Genomic DNA, 21,086 nt, shown 5'->3' on the forward strand with positions numbered 1-21,086 from the left:
GATGATCATCAAATGATGAAATGTTTCCGCCATGGCTCCCACACACATCAGCAGCCTATTTGTATCACTTAGGGCACGAAGCGCAAAAACAGAAAATACGCCTCTTCAAACACATTAAGTTAACTCACTGCAGCACTGGGGCAGGGGCCAGACACAGGCTGTGTCTGTCACACACACTGCCTCTCCACACTTTACTGATCTGATAACAGCAAGCAGAGACATTACACTGAAAAAAAGGGACTGGCCATCTCTTGGATTTATGTAAGCATCTTGCATGTATTTAACACAATTGCCTCATGTTTTAAAGATAAATGTAACTATATAGTGTAAAAACTACATGATATGCAGAAAGGGTGTATTAAATTGTTCATATCATGTTCAGGTGAAGTAAGTCAATAAGATAGCAACGTTAAATCTCGTGAAACCACGCGTGATTTCATCTCGCGGGCTTTGGATCGTGGTTTAAAAAATGCATCCATCTCAGTCAAGTCGAGCAGCCAACTCTACGTTTTTTGGTATGTCTTGATTTTTTGAATTAATGTTTACCATATTTCAGCCAAATGTAGTTAAACGTCTAGAGTGCCGCCATGTAACATGCTAAAAAAGAGCCGTTAGCTTATTTGCTGTTTTATCTGTTGTCAAAGAATTGGCGCTTTTTCATTTGAATTTGTCTTAGGCACAAGAGCCGTAATATCACATTAAACCTAATTACGAGGCACTCACAACATAATTTGGTTTTCTGTGTGAATAGATTTGCCAACTGACTCTTCAGTTACATTGTGTATTTACTGCACCGTGGTGTTAGTGAGATTTTGGACATTGAACAGCTTTAGCTAATATCATCAGTGGCATTATGCTAGCTTACATCCCTACCCTTCCTGCCCTCACCTGCTGTCCTTTTGTTTTTGTTTTTTTTTGCTGCACATTGAGAGATTACCTCTATTCTGCATTTCACCAGGAGTCAGCTGATGGATTGTGGGTTCAAGGTGTTATGGTAAGAAAGTATATTCTATTTTCGCTTAAGGTTTCTGTAACTTAATTATAATAGGTTTTTTATAATTATTAGGTGCATGCATACTCAAATAGACCACCCTATTAATACAACTGAGAAATCCAAAATCTGCCATAGGTTTAACTTATACCTGTATGTATTGTCAGAAAGGTGATTACTGGACTCACATTAATGCACACTTGAACTAAAATGAGGTTGTAACTTGTGGGTTCTTGGGTTGCAAATCAGAAACAAACATCTTTGGATTTTTTTAATCCCATAAGATCTGGAAACACAGTTTTTATTCAACAAAACATTACTGATTAACCAAGCACAGTGCCTGCTGTTATTTCAAAATAATTTTATGTCATTTTAGATGAAATGCAGCATTCCAGTGCATCCCAACCTTGCCTTTACAGTCAAGGTTTCTGACGGAGCTGAGTTTCTCTCTGACAGTCTGCTGAAAGTGTTTGGGGGAACAGGGCACAAAGCTAAAGGATGTAGCTGCCATGATGACAGTAAGAACTTTAAAATTCTTTAACTACAAAGTGTATATGTATTGCATTAGGTCAGTAAAAGATTTTTATGCTGCATCCATTGAAACAGTCAACTATTACCCGTGAGTACTGATTCCACCGAAAGGATGCCATAATTTTCGTTATGCATTTACTGGCCCACTGAGAAAAATTTATCTTTTTAAAAAAATAAATGTTCTGGAAACTATATATCCATAAAGTTGATGTCAAACAGGAACTTTTGATATTTCTTTGTAGATGCTGGTGTTGCATGTTGACTGGTTTAAGTTTTTGTCTGGGATCATTTTCTTCTGTGCTACTGAAAAGTTCACAAATCTCTGTTTTCTTTGTTATAATACTTTAGGATGACATTAATGCTCGAAGGGAGTCTCATCAAAGTGCTCCGCATCTGTGTGAAAGACAATTGCAAAATCTTGGTGCAGGAGTTCATGGTGAGTGTTTTATGAGTAGATTGTGGCTTTGCAACATTTAAAAATGCATTTAGTTATCCACTTGATCCTCATTGGACTGGTTAGGACCAGTAGTCCTCTTTAATAATTTGAAGTTCACATGAGGCCTGGTAGCGAACTCGGCCGCCCCCCCTTGAGGCCCCACCCCCTTATATTAGGGGTCACATCAGTGTGAAAAAACTTTAAATTTGTCATTCTAGTGAACAAAGGAAAATCCCACCAATATTTACATTAGCTTTTGTTTGGAAAAAAAAAAGACCAACAGCTAACCAAATTGTGGGGCTGAAAGTCTAAATTCTAACATCTTCTGAGTGACATAACCTGGATTTCTGATGGGCCGGTGTCTTTCTAACAAAAACTAATGTAAAGCATTTGAAATTATTATGTTTTTCACTCTGTCTTAGAAACTCTGTTAGACCATGAATGGCAGCATGGCAGGCAACTCTTTGGCTATAGCTATTTACTATGTTGCTTGCATTGGTTTAAATTACTCTAACATTAGAACTGGTAGATTCAAAAGAGATGAGTTTAAAAAGGAATCTTAAAGAAATGTTTTGTGTTTAACCAGGACTTGACTGAGGCCACTGCACAGATTGAGAAAACCACAATGAACATCTGTCTCCAGAGGATGCACCAGGCAATGACTTTTCTGATGTTGGCATCATCATCGAGGGTATAGTAGTTCTTCAAGATCTGGATAACGTGACCTTTGCAGTAGCCATGCTGTTTGGACCTTTTTTATTCCTTCAATATGAGTTACCCATCACAACTCTGCTACACTTTTGAGGTGATTCAAAGGGTGGTAATGGAGTTGGATGCAACTCAGCTCTCAAGAAAAACTCACAACTAAGACAAAACTGCTCCTGCAAGGAAAGCTCACTGTTATGCATGCAAGCTGATCAGCTCTAGGTGAGAGGACATTTAAATCTCACACTTGTTCTGCTGCATTTTTGAAGCTCAATTCCAGTAACAGATCGCAGGGTTCATTTTTATATACTCTGCAACTGCCATGAGGACGAGCCGTTTTTCTTGTTGTTGTTTGTTTTTCCTTTTGCTCTGTACAGCATTTTGGCAGCATTTTTAAATTTCTCTTTGTATTTTTTCTTTCTTTTACTAGTGAAGAGATGTAGCATGAACAGTTATGCAGTCTAAATATCCCATATGGGTCGTGTGAAATGGTATTTTCAGCTTCATTCAGTTGAAGTAAAGAACGTTGAATATTTCTAAGTGTGCTGTTTTGAACCAAGATGTCACAGTATGATCAGTGCTGTAATTTTTGACAGTCACTGTATCAATGTTATTTTTGCATCTCTTGAATAAAGGTTTTGACCTGCAAGTGCTAATTTCTTTAGTTATTGATGGTAAAATGGGTAATGTTAATAGGAAGGTGTTTGCCAATTCAGTAACCTAATTTAATGTTAATGGAAACTAACATTACCTCAAATTGTTTAGTTATAATTGTTGTTTAACTGAATCTTGACGTCAGAGGCCTTAAATAGAATGTTTTGATTTGTTCTTTCCCAACATTTTTCAAAAGAAACAGTCTAATTTCTTTGCTGTGATTGATTCCAGAGAACACGGAAGAACTGACATTATTTAACTGTTGATTTATGTAGATTCAGTGGAGGAGTAATGTCAGTTTAATTCTTTACCTACTGTCAATGCAGTGAAATTAGACATTTTGTTTTGAAAGGTTACTGGTGGATGCCAGCAACCATCTTGGAAGAGAACAATACAATCTGTTATAAGGCCTCCATTTGAAAATTGTGTATTTGATACTAGAATATAATAGCAAAATGTAATTTGAAGATAACATGTAGCATTTAAGTGACCAAGTAGTATTGGGTAAAAGTTATTGAATGGTGTTGGGATAAAGTGAGAAAATTGTGAAGGATTAAAATATTTCAAGAGCTCAAATTACTTCATCAAAACATGTTTAAGTCACATTTTATCAACACAAATTGCACAGGTTTATTGAACATGAATAAATTGTGTTAATTTAACTCAATTGTTTAAGTTGCTGCCAAAGCAAAACATCTGTGTGCAACAAATGTCCACCATTGAATTAAGTAAATCCAACAACATATTTTTTTCAGTGTATATTCAACATAATATACTGCAACAAAACATCTGCAATAAAAAGCAGCAGTGCAAATGGTAACTGTCACCATTCACCCCTGACTGCTTTAAGGGGAAAATAGTGATTTAAACCTGAGAGAACTTTAACTGCCAGTTTATGAGGTTCTGCCTGACTTCTCATGTGCTATTGCAGTTAGGGTTAGGGTTTTCTTGCTTTGCGGTGCCATTTAAATATACTTTATCAGAACATGTCTGATCAGAAGTGAAATATTGCCATTAAGTAAAATCACTTTCTCATGGTTGTAATTACAGAAACTCCTGAACAGAAGTTTAAGTTAAATGTTTATTTTTTCTTCATTTAGAAACCGCAGTCTTTCAATTTAGTTTTAATCATGTGTAATTCCCTCCAACTACGACATGCGATACATGGTTTTCTCATGTATCGCCAACAGCAACATGTGACCTCCTAACCTCCTTTAATAACCTCTTTTCTCCCAATCAGTTCTGTTATGAGCCAAGATTATGCACTAAGAATAACTGTGAATATGCACTGTACTCGTAGTGTTACTATGAGAGCATTTGTTAAGAATAGAATGGAAAAGGATTGAAGGAGTAAATGAGATTATATACCCCATTCACCCTGAAATCAGATTAAGAGCATTTTATTTATATGTTTTATTTTTTTACACACTACACACATATACATGCATTTCCATACTTCTGGATTAAGTTGGAGAGAAGAGAAAGTGGTTGATACGTGAAATAAATGAACATGGATGTAATTATTATTATTTCTATTTTTATTATTCCTTGGTTATAGACAAGGTGAAGTGTAGATTTTAACATAAAAACATCCATGGTTGATTGCCACATCTGTAAGACAATGAGGACGGCTGGTAACACATTTGTGTTACCAGCCATTGTCAGCAATGATGGACAGCACAGCTTGATGTCGGGTAAGCCTTGTGTTCTCACTGGGTTCAATTTGTTTTAATACTGCTGAGAACTGCCATTTGAATGGAAAATGCGTGATTACAGAGATCAGATTAGACTTACTAGGTCATGCAGGTTATTCAAAAGCAAACTACTTCATGAAACATCCACGACAGCAGTGACTTTCAGATCATTGGCTAGAGGCTGGCTTTCCTCATATTCAGGATGCAGTAAGTACTTTTGACTTTTTGCATTCTAAATAATAGAGATGCATTAAGACATTATATTGCATTGCATTTTATTATTGTAAGAAACAATAGTTATTCAAAATACTCAGGTTAGCTTGTATTTATTTAGCTGCAAGTTGCAAAACATTTTATCATAGAACTGTTTAGGACCATATACATACACCTCACTGGAGATGTTAGGTGTGTGGTCTTTATATTGAACTACACTATTAAGCCCACAGAGGTGTGTTCCAGATTACCTGAGACCAACAGTGCCACCAAACAGAGACAACATTACTCACCAAAACTGTGCAAGCATCCAGTACAACCAAAGTGGCCTGTTCCAGGACAATTTCAGGTAAAGGTTATGGCACTGTGTCTGTCACCTTGGTCTGCTGGCAAATGGAAGGTTGGGGTCCATGTGTTTGTGGTGTGATACAGTGGGGTGCAATTCCAGCCACCTACAGCTGTCTGTATGTGTGCAGTGAAGCCTGAGATTAGATTTGACCAATTTGAACATGTTATCACACTGCTGAGCAGCATTTGGTGTCTGTGTGTTTGTGTGTGTGCTAAGCTGCTGAAAGTCCTGACTAATATCATAGGCAGTAAGGAGATTGGATACTGTCTGACTTTGTTTATTTCCTCCATTCCTTCCTCTTGGGAAATGAGGAAGGCTGCTGAACCATACTGTCTGATGAATGTTTGTTACATGTTCACATATCTGAGTTTAGTTTAACTTATCAGCTCAGGGTGCAGAGAAGGTTCTGGCTCAATTTTGTGTAGTAATCTGAAGCCTGAGCCTAGAAATACTATTCCTAAAACAGGGAATCTTTGAATTTTGCATTGCATCGAACATGAGTTTTGAAATGTCAAAAAATGTCATTTCTTATCTTAAAAAAAAATCTATCAATACTGGCATATGTAAATCAGCATGTGGTTCTGGATGTCTCTATTGAAGCTAGGAGCTTGACACAGCAGCAAGTTAATTACATAGACCTCGAAATGCTGTAGAGCAAGCAATAGAGAGAGAGCTTCTTTTTCAATGGTGCTGTATTTTTGTTGGTGGGAGTTGAATTTTTTCGAAAAGTAACCAACTGGGTGATCAACACCCTGCCTATCCTCCTGCAACAGCACCGCACCTGCACCGTTGGCGCTGGCATCCACCTCAAGTTTAAACGGATGGGTGAAAACAGGAGCGGCAAGTACTGGTGTGCTGCAGAGGAGAGCTTTGGCAGACTCAAAAGCATTCTGGCATGTGGGGGACCATACGAATGGTTTTGACACACTTGTGAGACTGGTGAGAGGTGCAACTACATCTGCAAAATTCTTACAGAAGCCACGATAATAGCCGGCCATACCAAGGAACCGGCGAAGCTCACGTCTAGTGCGAGGCACAGAAATCTAGGATAGCCTGGATTTTAGCCAGCAGGGGGCGCACCTGTCCCTGACCCACCTGCTTCCCTAGATAAGTCACAGTGGCCTTACCAAAGTCACATTTGGCAAGATTTAGGGTAAGGGATGCCTCTTGTAATCTTTCAAAAATCTCCGTGAGTGTTCCAAGGTGATCTGACCAAGTCTCTGAATAGGCTACAATGTCGTCTAAGTACACTTCACAGTTTGTGACACCACCTAAGACAATGTGCATAAGGCGTTGGAATGTGGCAGGGGCATTTCGAAGGCCAAAAGGCATGACGGTGTATTGGAGGAAGTGGTCAGGAGTGACAAAAGCAGAAATTTCAGATGCACGCGGAGTGAGGGGAACTTGCCAATAACCCTTTAATAAGTCCAGTTTGGTGACAAACTTTGCGGAGCCAACCCTGTCAAAACAATCTTCCATGCGGGGAAGAGGGTAGGAGTCGGGTTTGGTCACACTGTTCACTTTTCGAAAATCACTACAAAAACGTGGAGTTTTGTCTTCCTTCGGCACAAGAAGGCATGGGGAACTCCAGGCACTCGAACTAGGGACAGCAAGACCATTTTCCAGCAAGTAGGAAACTTCTTGCCGAAAAAGTGCACGTTTGGTAGGGTTCACACGATAAGCGTGTTGTTTGATCGGAGGGTGGTCACCTACATCTATGTCATGTTCGAGGACAGTAGTGCGAGACGGAGTGTCAGCAAACAGAGATGGGTAAGTATTGATCAGAGAACACACATCGGTCTGGGCAGCCTCATCTAAATGTTTTAGGTGGGATTTCAACTTATCCAATACTTCAGAGTTTCTGAGTCGGGAGCAACCCTCAGCACAAACGAAAGCTAAGCCGTCACTTTCTGGGCTATACTGAGACGGAGATGCTGGCACAACTACCGACACGGCAGACAGCGCAGCGGGGGATGAGGAGGAGTTTACACCTGCATCACGAACAAAATAAGGCTTCATCAGATTAACATGACACACACGACGCTTTCTCCTACGGTCTGGGGTACCTATAACATAATCTGTGTCACTCAGTTTCTCTTGGACAGTATAGGGCCCACAGAACTTTGCCTGGAGAGAGGATCCAGGAACGGGTAGGAGAGTCAACACTTTGTCACCCACTTCAAATTTTCTCTGCACGGACTTTTTGTCGAATTTCCTTTTCATTTTTTCCTGAGACGCGGAAAGAGCCTCGCGTGCAATTTCGCATGCTTTATGCAGACGCTCCCTAAAACAACTTACGTAATCTAATACGTTCTGCTCGGGGGTAGCTGTGTCGGACAGATATCTCTCTTTAAGCAGCCGCAGGGGACCACGCACTGTGTGTCCAAACACCAGCTCTGCGGGACTGAAACCCGTGGATCAGACAAGTCAACATCACCATATTTACGCTTGTGGGCGCGTGTGACAACACAGGCAGGAAAAACAGAGGGCAGACTGTCAGCAGCAGGCTCGGAAACAAAATCAAAATCATCGACGGGGTTTTCAATTACTTCAGGGATCGGGAAAACTTTCCCATTGGCTAGATCATTCCCCAGAATCATAGTAACCCCCTGCACGGGCAAGCGAGCGCGCACCCCAACTGTTACCGGGCCCGAAACGAGAGGCGACTGTAGGAAGACTCTGTGCAGCGGAGCTCGTAACACACTCATTTTCACTCCCCACACGAGAGCATCAGCACCACAAAACGAGTTACTTGAGAAAGGCAACGCGCTTTCCAAAATGAGAGACTGGGCAGCCCCAGTGTCGCGCAAAATTACAATCGGCACGCGATCCTCCTCTATTCCAGTCAGTGAGGCGAACCCTTGTGAAATGAATGGTCGGTAACTGCTGTTAAGACTGTCATTTCCTGGTTCATCACTGACGGGATTAGGAGTAGCAACCGATTGAACAAAACCAATGCTTTTTGGCTTTTTCCATGTGTGAGTTTGCTCTTTGCGACGGAGCGACGGACAACTGGCAATGAGATGGCCAGTATCATGGCAATAAAAGCATTCTCGGACAGTCATGGGGACCTGATCAGGGCGCGTTTGACGCTTAGGAGAAACCCTCAAACTCCTTGCAGGTTTCGACAACAGGGCACATTCACGGCGCACAGCTGAAAACGCAACGCGATGGGTCAACACAAACTCATCTGCGAGAACAGCAGCTTTAGACAACGAATCCACCTTTTGCTCATTGATATATACAACAACATTCTCTGGAAGACACGTTTTGAATTCCTCCAGCAGGACCAATTCTCTTAGCTGAGCAAAGTCCTTCACTTTACTTGCAGCTAACCACTTATCAAACAAGAGAGTCTTCTCCCTGGCAAACTCTACATGTGTTTGGTTGGCAGATTTTTCACATGACCGAAACTTCTGGCGATATGCCTCCGGAACTAGCTCATAAGCCCTTAAAATAGTGGATTTCACAATTTCATAATCCAGGCTGTCATCAATAGACAAGCTCGCACACACTTCCTGTGCTTTCCCCACCAATTTACACTGCAGCAACAAACTCCACACATCCTTGGGCCATTTCAAAGTGGTTGCGATGCGTTCAAAGGCATTAAAGTAAGAGTCAACCTCACTTTCTCTGAAAGGTGGCACTAAAGCAATTTGCCTGCTTGCATCAAATTGGTCAGAGGAGAGTGAATCAGAAGATTTACTCACAATTTTACTCACTGGGGTAGAGGTAACATTGCGCTGCCGGGAAGGATCCAGCTCCATAGCCCTTATGCGGAGATGCATAAGCTCAACTTCTTTGGACTTAGTCGCAAGCTCCACCTCTTTCAGGCGAAGGGCGAGCCCAAGATCCTCCGTAACCAATCCTGTTGATTGTCCGGCTGGGCTAGCGTTTGGGATCTGAATGGCAGCAGGAGCCTCCGCCCCTGGCGACACCCGTCCACTGGGAGCTTTTGGGATGGTTGCAGCAGCTTCTGCTCCCGCATCCACCACCAAACCTCCAGTCGCCTCAACCGGCCGAGGTTTCGACTCCGCAAAAACCCCCTTATCCACCAGCTGAGCTGTCAGGCACTGCTTAATTTCTGCCTTTTTAGCATGTAAAGGCACACTAACATTAAACAAATCTGCCACCAACAACAAATCTGCCTTTCTGCATCGATCCAACTTATCCATGGTGGGTTGTAGTGCAAAATCATCCACGTCAAAAGTCATTGTGACTAGATCACCCCCAACACTACAAGAAAACTGCCAACCAAAAACTGCAGACAACCCACAAAATACAATGAGCAAAAAGAATGGCAAAAGAAAAAAAAAAAAGGACGAGCCCCCACTTTATGTTACGCCCCAGTCTAGGGGTACAGGAACGCAACACAAGTTTGAAAGAATTGCCCCGCCCTGGTCCCCAAAACCATACACAAAGGGAAACCAATTTCTTAGTGAATCGTGATTTATTTTTCTGCACTGCAAAAATGAAGCTCCGGGGTGAACAAAGGCCAAAATAACAAACAAAACAAGCTAAGTCAGGAGGAGGTGTTATCTACAACCCTATGTGAAATCAAATATCAAACAAAAGACAAGCGCTACACCTAACTCCCTAACTGAAATAAACAGGAGAAAACAGTGCAAGGAAAAACAATAAGGCAGCTCACCCCTTCTGTTGCAGTGCTATTTACAAGGCTATTTACAATGAAAACTAATGTACACACTATATACAAAACTCCAAAAAAGTCGCACAAAGTCACAGGCACAAAAGTCTCAGGTTTTGGAGGCCAGGGTCAGGTCTGCTGCTGCTGTCAGTGGCTGCCCCGGGACAACTGCTGGTGAGGGATTTGAATGAAGATCACATGGCCAGGGGACCAATCAGCAGCCGTCAGCTCATCCACTCCGGGACCTGCAAAGACTTAAAGGCACAGACAACAACAGCCACCAAAACAGATTATGGACAGGGCCATAACACTGTATTTTCCGCATTATGAGGCATACTTAAAATCCTTTAATTTTCTCAAAAATCAATAGTGTGCCTTATAACACTGTGCGCCTTTGTGTATGAATTCTGGTTGTGCTTACTGACCTCAAGCCGATTTTATGTGGTCACGGCGCTCAAAAATCTGTCAAAAAATGTTTTAGTACGACTTTGGTAAGCTATGTAGCTGCACTGCTTGATGGATTGTCAGAACATTACGGCTACCATAGTCAGGAGCGGAGTAATCTGGGTCCAAAACTCTTTCCACTTCAGGTCCCAAAATTAAAACGAACACTGCGGCATCAATGAGAGGTAAAAACTGTCTAAATTCTTTCATCTTTAACAAAATTAGCAAGATTTGAAGTTAGAAGTTAGAAGTTAGCAGGAAGTTAGCTCCCTAGTTTCCACCTAAACTTGATATGGTATGTTCTAAATGAGAGATTTCTGAAAAAAAATAAAACTTACAGCTCTGCTATCACTTCCAACATACATGAAGACAGAAAACTAAACAACAGTGACTTTTGTAAGGTTACTGAAGTTGGACTAGCTGGTATTTAATGATGTGCTATGTCAGTGGTTCCCAAACTTTTTTCGCTGCGCACCCCTTTGTTTTACAGAAAAATGTTCGCGCACCCCCCCCCCCCCCCCCTCGCGCGCGCACACACACACGCACGCTCTAACACATCCTCCAACCACACACACCCATATTTTGCTCAATTGTGGTTTATTTCACACCTCAAACATTTAGTAAACAATTAAGCAAATACAAGTAATCTGCAGGTAGTAAGAAAATAAACTACTAACTCTTTACGCTACACGGGTATTTTTTGAAAACGCAGCTGTTTCGTCCACACGTAAACGGCGTTTCGAATCACCGAAAACGGAGATTTTTTAAAACTAATTTTTTGCGTTTAGGTGTGGATGAGGAATACAGTTCGTCTCGCACCGTCAAAGGTATGTGCCTTTTTTCACGTCAGCTGTGCACCACGTTATTGCTTACATGAGTGGAATTGCAGAATGGCAGATAGTCAGATTAACAGTATTTTGTCTCTATCTTCAGGTTTTACATGCTTACATATAAACACGCAGTTACTGTCCCTCAATTTAGTAAGGCAGAGGCATCACGGTGTAATTATTTTACATGTAGTTGTTTTTTTCCTGTGTAATAATATTCAACATTGCTATCAATACATTTTTCAAAAAAAAATGCCTCTGTGCAAAATGGGTTTAAAAACATAAACAGCTGTGGGATACTGTTTGTCCATGATTTAGACAGGGGGAACAAATCGTGGCAGGATCAGCCTGATATTATTTGTACCCCACTGTAACTTTACTGTATAAAGAGCTAACATCTCCAAAATGTCAGGAGTAGTTTAGTCATTACAAGAAGTGTTTGTGAACTAAAAATCACGAATGTGGGATGCTGTTTGTCCGTGATTTGGAGAGCCCAGCTTGTGCTCCCAATGAAGGGAAAACCAATTCTGCAGGGGAGACCTACCTTGGCACTTGTGCAGGTGAAACCAAAGGGAAGATATGCTTCACCATATTTTCTAGTCTTTGGCTTAGAATGAAGTTGGTTTGGAAACATATTCAGCGATGCTTCATCTCCTGCTTTGCGTTTGTGTGGGCGCCCAATGGTTGTTTTGTTTTTTTCCCCTTTTCATGCTGCGCCCCCCCCTGCAATGGCTCTGCGCCCCCCATAGGGGGCGGGCCCCACACTTTCGGAAGGTCTGTGCTATGTGATCGCTAATGACACAGCTAGGATAATGTAATGTTAGCATAACATAAACACAGTGAAGCTGGAGGATGAATGCTAACTTTTTTCGACTCGATAAAGGTTAACATGAGGGTTCCCAATGGTTAGGAACAAATGCAATCACATGGCAGGATGCTGTAAACGAACCAAACTTCAGTTAGGAGAACAACTGAGATAACCCATCCACAATACGAGGTTAGTCATTAATATACTGCAACAACATGGGAATAGAGCAGCTGCAAGAGAATTCAACATTAATGAATTAATGGTAAGGAAATGGAGGAAGTAAGAAGAATGAGTTGAGTAAAATTTGACTTATCTGACTGTTTTGTTTCCCTTAATGCGTCTTATAATCTGCATTATATGTATGAAAACAGACCCGTTAATCTATAGTGCGCCTTATAATCCAAAAAATATGGTACATTTAGATTTGTTCACAGCTTAACCTTTATGCTATGCTGAATGACTCTTGACTTCATGGATCTTACTGCACATGTGAAGCTTCATGATCTCACTGTCATGAAGAAGACATATGCAGTTAGGGTCATACATATTTGGACAATAATAGAATTATTGCAATATTGTCTGTATGACATCACGGTCCAGCAATCAAGCAATTCAAGTCATGCAGTCAAGATGATTGTAGTGCAGACTTTTATGTTTAATTTAAATGATTTAACGAAGATATTAATTGTTTACATTAACTGTTTACAGACATTTTTAAAGAAATTCTCCTATTTTCAGAGGCTAAAAATAATTATAAAATTAACAAAGTTTTTTAGTTTTGATAATTGTGTTTAATGCTAGACTAGGGCTGCCACAAACGATTATTTTGATAGTCGACTAGTCACAGATTATTTTTGCGATTAGTCGACTAATCAGAGCATGCATCTGCTCTTATATAACTATCATTAGCTTACAGCTTTAAGTGTTTAAGGTATGTGCTAATTAAAAATAAAGGCAAGATGATAGTTTATTAAATTTTAATGAAATTTGCAGATTGTTTCGGTGAAGTTTAATAAACTCCTTGCTATCTAAAATATAACAGGACACCGGAGTATATTCTCGAGCATTTCACACTTCTGATAATCAGTTGTCTGCTTGACGTTTATTCAGCTGTGTAAAAACTATAACTTTAATCTCAGCCAAACCGATTTACTCAGGAATAAATAAAATACTAAAAAAAAAGCCAAACAATAACATTTTAAGTTATAACATATGTAGTGACTTACATATCATGTTTAACCCGAGTAGCGAAAGACGGCCGTGGGTTTGAAAACGATTTGCCCGGAGTCCGGGGTTCTCACCGGCTCTAGTCAGCTTTGCCCCCGGCTAGCTATCGAGGTAGTGGGGAACAGACGTTTGAGTGCTTTTCAAAATATGTGGTGTCTTGATAAACTGAGCAGATATTTGAGGTTTGCACAGCTACATTCTCGCTTGAAAATATGTTAAACGTTTATTTTGTGACCCAGAAAGAATAATAAGAGTAATATTAAAACTAACTAGCTACCGCCATTGTTGGAAACTGAGCTGGGCTGCGCTATGAATTCTGGGACAGAGCTACTTCTTTTTCTTCTTTGGGGTTTAACGGCAGCTGGCATCCTTATACATGCAGTGCTGCCATCTTCTGTTTCAGTACGTTATTACACTCTTAAATCCTACTACTTATTCCTGCGTCTTTTGTGATCTTACAAAAGCTTCAAACGACGCGTCGACTATTAAATTAGTCGTCGACGATTTTGATAGTCGACGTAATCGTGACTAGTCGACTAATCGTGGCAGCCCTATACTAGACAATGAAGCCTGGAAAATCATCCATTGCTGTGTTACCTTCCTTGTTGGCCTCTGCTAGGCCTTTACTGTAGTTGACTTCAGTTGCTATTTGTTTGTGGGTCACTCTGCTTCATCATGATTGACTGATATTGTTGTATGCTTTCGATCATGAGGTGTTCTTTCCCTTCTCCATACTTCCCCCAGTCTCAATACTTAGATGTTTGTCTTCTGTGGTCTTTCTTGCCCTTGGCTGTTAATGAGCTACCCAGTGCATGGCTTTTTAAGAATATACCCAGTTTTGCTGTTTTGTCTGATAGATAAGATTTATTTTTCAGGGTAATGATAGCCTTTTTCAGTTGCATCAGCATCTGTCTGGACCTTATTTTAAAAGCACCAACGAAGGGCTACAAAAGTTTAGTATTTGGAATTACCACCTGATTTAAATCTCTGCTTAAATTAAAGCTGAAAGTCTGCACATTAATCACATCTTGGTTTTCTGTTTTTTTAAATCGACTGTTATGGTATACAGAACCCATTATTGGTTGCATTGTTCAAATACTTATGAACCTGATTGTGTGTATATTTTTCTAAATTTTGAACTCTTTTGTTAGAGCTTATTGTGAGAAAAAAAAATATTATTCTGTCAGTGAAATATGACATTTTATAAAACTGTGTGAACAATACCATAGAAGTCACTTGTGATTAGGCAGGCATATTAGATGACAAGCTGTCATTTCACTGACTCTTCAGATTGCAAAAAACAACCTAGTAATGACCACTTCCAGTCGGTTCCAGAATTCATCATGACTGATTGAAAATTCTGGTGGTAACATTTTAATCAAACTATATAATTTCATGAATTGTAGCATGTCAGCAAGTGAAATGCCAATAATTATTAGTCACTCCTTTATTTTTCTCAAAATAGTGATGTACACTGAGCATTTATGTACATTATTCAACGTAGAATGACTCTGAATGATACTGAGGCACAGACTACAAAGAATAAGACACTCAAGTTGACCAAAATACAACATTGTCAGTTTAAAAACCATTAAAAGCAACAGACAAATTCAAAAGCATTGCAAAAAGTAAACTGCCACATCCTCATTTTTAGCTATACTTGTCAAAATCATTCAGCAGAATTAAACCTTTAAAAAACTGCAATTCGAGCCTTTAGTGTGTGGGTGAACTTCAATATATTGAATTGTAAATTGCATTGTCTTTTACATTAAACAATTCTTGACATGGTTTTATTTCTTCTAATGCAACCTTTCAATTCATGCCTCATATGAACTATTGCATCTGTATGTTCCAACACGTTGGTAGGTGAGATGGAGCACATTTGTGATACCTTCCCACTTCTATCTGCATGGACATTTGCAGGCATTTCCAATAAATCCCAATAAATGTTTTGTTATCAGATCATCTATGATTGGATTCATATTTAAGCAAATACTGTACAATTTGGAATATGCTAGGACCGTGCACAATTAGAACACTGACCAATATTTAATGGAATTGTTCAACTTGGTAAAAAATGGATTTGTTTCTCTGAGTTAGACAGAAATATGTCAGTCAAGTAAGTTACCATCAGCATGTAGGTAGCTTAAGATAACTCCAGAGCACTGACTATAGCTCCTTTATTACACAGATGTGAAAGTGGTATTCATCTTTTGATCTGTTTGAAACAAATGTCTGCCTGTTCATTTAAAGATTATAAGACTACTCCGTGTTATTTTTAAAAGCATATTTGTGACATTTAAAGCAAGTAAAAACATTATATCCCTGGTCACAGAAAAGTAGATTTTTGAATGCAGCTTAAGTTCGCACAAAAGAATTGGCAATAAAGCAACACTGTACATTTCATTGGCTTCACCTTTTGCTTCATGTCTATTATGACTGGACATAACAAACTGTTTACAGTGCTTTAGTGGCATAAAAGGTCGACAGCAGTTGGAAGCTGTTTGTCTGTACGTAGTGCATTGATTAACTGTAACAGCATGAATTCCATTTCAGTGAGTATTTCTGCAATCGCTGTGTGGTATACTGTATGGTGTTGCTTCATTCTTCTTTAGTTTCCCCACTTAACACCATTTAAAATATCCAATAGCTTGGTGGAAAAAGGCTGTGAATTTATGTGGGTTTTTAAAATGGGAATTCACTCATGTCTTTTGCCCCCTGGAATCAGAGGACAGTCAGGGGGCGAAAAGAGACAAAGTTGAACAAAAATCTGTTCTATCAAGTCACCCAGTAATCCTTGTTACATGTTGTCACTAGAGATTAGGGAAGAAAAGTGTTTGCCTTTCACTGAGCATTAGAGAGTAAAATACAAAGCACTCACCACTACAAAAGAGTACTAAATGCACATCTCAGAATAGATTTCAAAATATTCTCTTTCTGTATTGTGAGTTTCTGTGTGAGAATACAAAAACATGTCTAGCTCACACAAATAAACAAAGATGAATTTACTACCCAAGGAAAAATTGCACTGTAAGTGAGTGTGAGTGATTTACAAATAGTGCATCATATGCTAACAAAACTATACTGTATTAACACAAGGGATGGATGTAATGAAGTGACACTTTAATAAACTGCCCTGAAAAGTTAAGTTTTCAGTCACAGAAAAGTTCCGGTAGTATTAATTTGTCGCTTTAATGTCATTTCAAAACAGTAATGTTGACTGAGTATTTTTTCCAGTGTCTGGTAAATCATTCCTATAGTTTAAATGAACTGCCACTGACAGACTGGGTTGCTGTGGAGAAGCAGAGATTGGTAAGATTTGGCCTGTAAGGCAGGGTTAGCAGAGGTATATTAACATTTTGGTGCCTACGTATTCTGTGTTCTTCTGTCTGCAGTAAATAAACCTTATAAAGGGCAGGCGATGTATTGCAGGTTTTCTTGATTGCTTAAACACTATAACCAATCTTTTGAACTAAAATTTCAAAACCATAATGCTATTTTTCAAAAAGCACACCCATTTCCTTGAACTATAAACACTATTCCCCTGCTTTAACACATGAGTCAGATGTGGGGAACTGTTACTGCAAAACTCTACACACAAATCCCTACATTTTTCAGTGCTTATACCATGTGGCCATTTAGAAAGCGCTTGCATTCAATAATGTTAACTTAAGTCAGCACAGCTTGAGCTCAATTAGCACACAATTAACCAAGTGGAAACACTACGAGTCAAAATTTATCACACACCAATCGGAAACTCATTCAGGTTTGAAACAATGGATTCAAAGAGATGCAAAGGAAGAGGTTGAGGAGGAAAAGGAGGTCTAGGACACCAAGGAGGAGGTGGAGGAACATAATTGGCCATTGGGCTATTGTAAATGTACCTGGTCAGCGTGGAGGGAATGTCACTCTGTGCGCAGCCATCAGCCAACGAGGGGTACTCCACCGCCATGCCATTCTAGGACCCTATAACACTATGCTTCTCCTTGCTTTTCTTGATGGTCTAAGACAACATATGTTCCAGCGGGACTACAGTGAACCAGCACAGCCAGAGCAGCCTCACTATGCTGTTGTTTGGTGTAATGTCAGCTTCCATCACACTGCTCTGGTTCATGACTGGTTTACCAATAATCCAAGGTTTTCTAACATCTTTCTGCCTGCATACTCTCCCTTTCTAAACCCGATGGAGGAGTTATTTTCGGCGTGGCGGTAGAAAGTGTATGACAGAGAACCTTATGTCCGTGTTCACCTCCTCCGGGTCGTGGAAGAAGCCTGCCTATACATATCAGTAGATGCATGCCAGCGGTGGATCAGGCATGTGAGAGGATTTTACCCCTGCTGCCTGGCCAGGGTCAATATAGCCTGTGATGTGGATGAGATTCCCGGACCTGACCCAGATCACAGACAGGATGCTGCAGGTGGAATAATGTTTTTGCTGTGTGTTGTACTGTATGGTACATGAATAAAAATGTGCCACTGTATTAGGGCTGGGCGATATGACCCAAAATTCATATCTCGATATTTTTTAGCTGGATGGCGATATAAGATATATATCTCAATATTTTTTTTAAAGTTTTAAGTTTTAAGTTAAGAACAAAAAGAGAGTTCTAGTCACACTGTGTCCCAGATGTCACACGGGCACTTTTATTTACATACAGTGTAGATGTACATGAAGAAATTACTCAAAAATAAATTATCAGCATTTATTAAATAATCATGGTCCATAAATAAAAGAAAACAATGTTGTTTTTGTGCATAACAAAAAGCTCACAATTGTGCAGTCAAAATGTAAACTAATAGACGCTGAGCGTAATAACAAAGAGACAGATTTCACAGCTGCACCACGTCTCTGAACAGGTGCCATTTGTGGTCCTTAAACACACACAGTACGTATCACTCCGCGAGGCTCCTCCTCGGTAGCCGTAATCCTCCGACAATCCATCAAGTGGTGCAGCTCCGTAGCTTAGCAAAGTCATATTAAAACATTTTTTGACAGATTGCTGAGCGCTGTGTACCACATAAAATCGGTTCGCGTCAGTAAGCACAACCAGAATTCATACATAAGGCGCACTGTCGGTTTTTGAGAAAATGAAAGGATTTTAGGCCGTGCAGCTCCTCCGGGCTGCATGTCGTTAGCGCGGTTAGCTCGTTAGCGTGGTTAGCTCGCTAACACGTTGACACCGTCCAGCCCCACGCACGGGGCGATCCGAGGTAACTCGCTAACGGAGATTTTCCACTTTCATCTTGTCATTGCCTGCAGGTGAAGCTATGGGGGAGGGGGAGTTGTGTTCAGTGAAGGACAGGCGAGGCCGAGTGACGTTGCGTAGAGACAAAAGTGGACGAAAGAGAGGCAAACCTGCGGCTCCATAAGTATAATTATAACGTAACATAGACTATATGATATAAACGATATTGTCACATCTTATATCTCGTATGAAAATATATCGATATTTTTCAAAAACTCGATATATCGCCCAGCCCTACACTGTATGTACATTGGATCTTTTGTTTTCATGATGTGAAAAGGTTTTTGAGGAGAAGAACCACAAGCAACATAACTTGACAGTTTTTGAAATATTGTTTTCAATTTATTGCACCAATGTGTAAGACTATGTTGTAGTGTGTGTGTTTTTGAGGCCTTGTGTCTGATGTCTGTGGACAAAGTTTGGTTTTTCAGCAAGAGTGAATGGTTTTGAGTGTAGAGCTTAATTTTGACCTGAAAATACAATTTTCGGGAAATTGAGTGAGACGTTATGGATTTGTGTTTACTGTTTTGAGAATACGAGCCATAGTTTCAAGAAAAGTGTTTAAGCAATCGAGAAAAACTGTAATATATATTAGACTAATAGCTCCATTTGTAAAAGGAAGAGTAATAATGAAGGTATAAAGAAATTATTTGGCTTTCTTTGTTGTAATGAATCAGATACAGTTGTAAGTCAGGCTGTGGGAAATTATAATGGGCATTTTCACCTTGAGGGGACAACTATATAAATAAAATTGAGTTGAATTGAAATTTTAAATCAAATTTCAGTTAGCGAGGGAAAATGGTATATTTATCTAAAATGAAAATACTCAGTAGTTTCACACCTCAGATTAGTGAAATGTATAATTTCAGTAGATCTCAGTGAATTTGCTAACTCATTAAAAAATCAATTTCAGCTTAACCAGATTGCACTGTAAAATGTGGATTTATTTATAAAATACAAAGAACAAATGCATTACAAGAATACACCTGTAAAACCCTGTACTATATATGTAACTGCTGAAGTTGTTTAGGTAAGACATCTCTAGAAAACGGAGTGAAGACAGGATGTGTAAATTCTAAAATTAAGAGAAAAGAAAAGCTGTAAGGGAAAGAGTGAATTCTGATGAGACGTGACGCTCAAATGGTGGCAAGTAAATGATGTGGTGCAGCAGGGATACAGAAGAAAAGTGCATCAGTCTGACTTTCTACATCATTAACTACTACATGTTGCTTCAACTTCCTATGTACCTGTATGTATGTTGTAAGCTAAAGAGGAACCTTCACAGGGAAAAAACACATTACCCCAGCTATATACCAACAAACGTGTAATGAGAGGGGTAAAGGCTGGGTACTGATCTATGGTGATATCAATTCTAAATTAACTTGAGCTTGTGTGTCTTCACATAAAAGTACAAGAGAGGCTTGTGTCTAATTGTGTCAGAATTTCTACTGTTAGTTTTTATCTGTCAGTGATGATAGAGAGCAGCCTTACGTAAAGTCTTTTGACACGGCTTCAATGAAATTGGGAGCTGACATGAGAATAGTGAAGGTGCAGATGATGGAGAACAGCGAGAAGGCCACCAGGCATAACCGGTCCACGACTGCAGCTGCAAATTTCCACTCGCTGCAGATTGCCTCCCCCTCGTCCTGCTCTCTGAAGCGATTCGCAATGTACTGCACTTCTTCCAAAATCCGGCAAATTTCGGGAATCTGCTCCAAAAGCAAAGTCCGTGTCTGGTCTGAGTGGATGTCAAGCTGGGAGGTACCGTTATGATGATTCCCTCCACCTCCATTTCCACCACCGCACACAATCACACCTGAATCAACACTAGGTGGAAACACAGGGTTGTCTGTGCCCATTGAGTGGTAGCTAAAGTATAGGTTCATGTTTCCATTGGTTGTTGTTGCCTGAGTGGATGGCTGCCCTGGTATGGTGCTCATCTGAATGCTGGTGGTGCTAGTGTGGTGAGCAGGAGAATGGGAGTACTTATAAGTTGGAGGACTGCTTGAGCTCACTGGAGTTTTGCTTTCCTCTCCAGGCTTCTTCATACGGAGGAACCAAGCGCACCAGTTGAGAAGAAAGACTCGGACCTGAAAGAAAGAAATAAGAAAGATAAAGATTTAGCTGGAGGAAAGAAGGTGGAAAGATTGGATTGATATGTTAATTTACACTGGAAAGTGTTCCTTAGACTACCATGACCTGGATGACAGAGAATCTACATAGACAGTTTAATTGACACTTACCAAAAAAATAGTCTAAAATCTTCTAAAATGACTAAAGCTAGCAACAGAATTGAAACAACAGTTGGTATGA

General features: G+C 40.0%; 1 protein-coding gene and 1 long non-coding RNA gene across 2 annotated transcripts in view; one reads left to right on the forward strand and one right to left on the reverse strand.

The window, feature by feature from the left end:
• Positions 1–773: 773 nt before the first annotated feature.
• Positions 774–3,299, forward strand: LOC308395408. Its single transcript, XR_013971387.1, has 4 exons — positions 774–994; positions 1,368–1,509; positions 1,871–1,958; positions 2,545–3,299. It is a non-coding gene; the product is annotated as an uncharacterized lncRNA (long non-coding RNA).
• Positions 3,300–14,973: 11,674 nt separating this feature from the next.
• The window catches only part of LOC308395417 (neuronal acetylcholine receptor subunit alpha-7-like), a 49,699-nt gene continuing 43,586 nt past the window's right edge, over positions 14,974–21,086 (reverse strand). Inside the window, exon 10 of the mRNA XM_080880268.1 lies at positions 14,974–20,863. Within this exon, the coding sequence (XP_080736394.1) occupies positions 20,261–20,863 (603 nt within the window). The 3' untranslated portion in view covers positions 14,974–20,260. The remainder of the gene's footprint in view (positions 20,864–21,086) is intronic.

This window comes from Rhamphochromis sp. 'chilingali', assembly GCF_963969265.1.
Source record: "Rhamphochromis sp. 'chilingali' genome assembly, chromosome: 4".
Lineage (NCBI taxonomy): Eukaryota > Metazoa > Chordata > Actinopteri > Cichliformes > Cichlidae > Rhamphochromis > Rhamphochromis sp. 'chilingali'.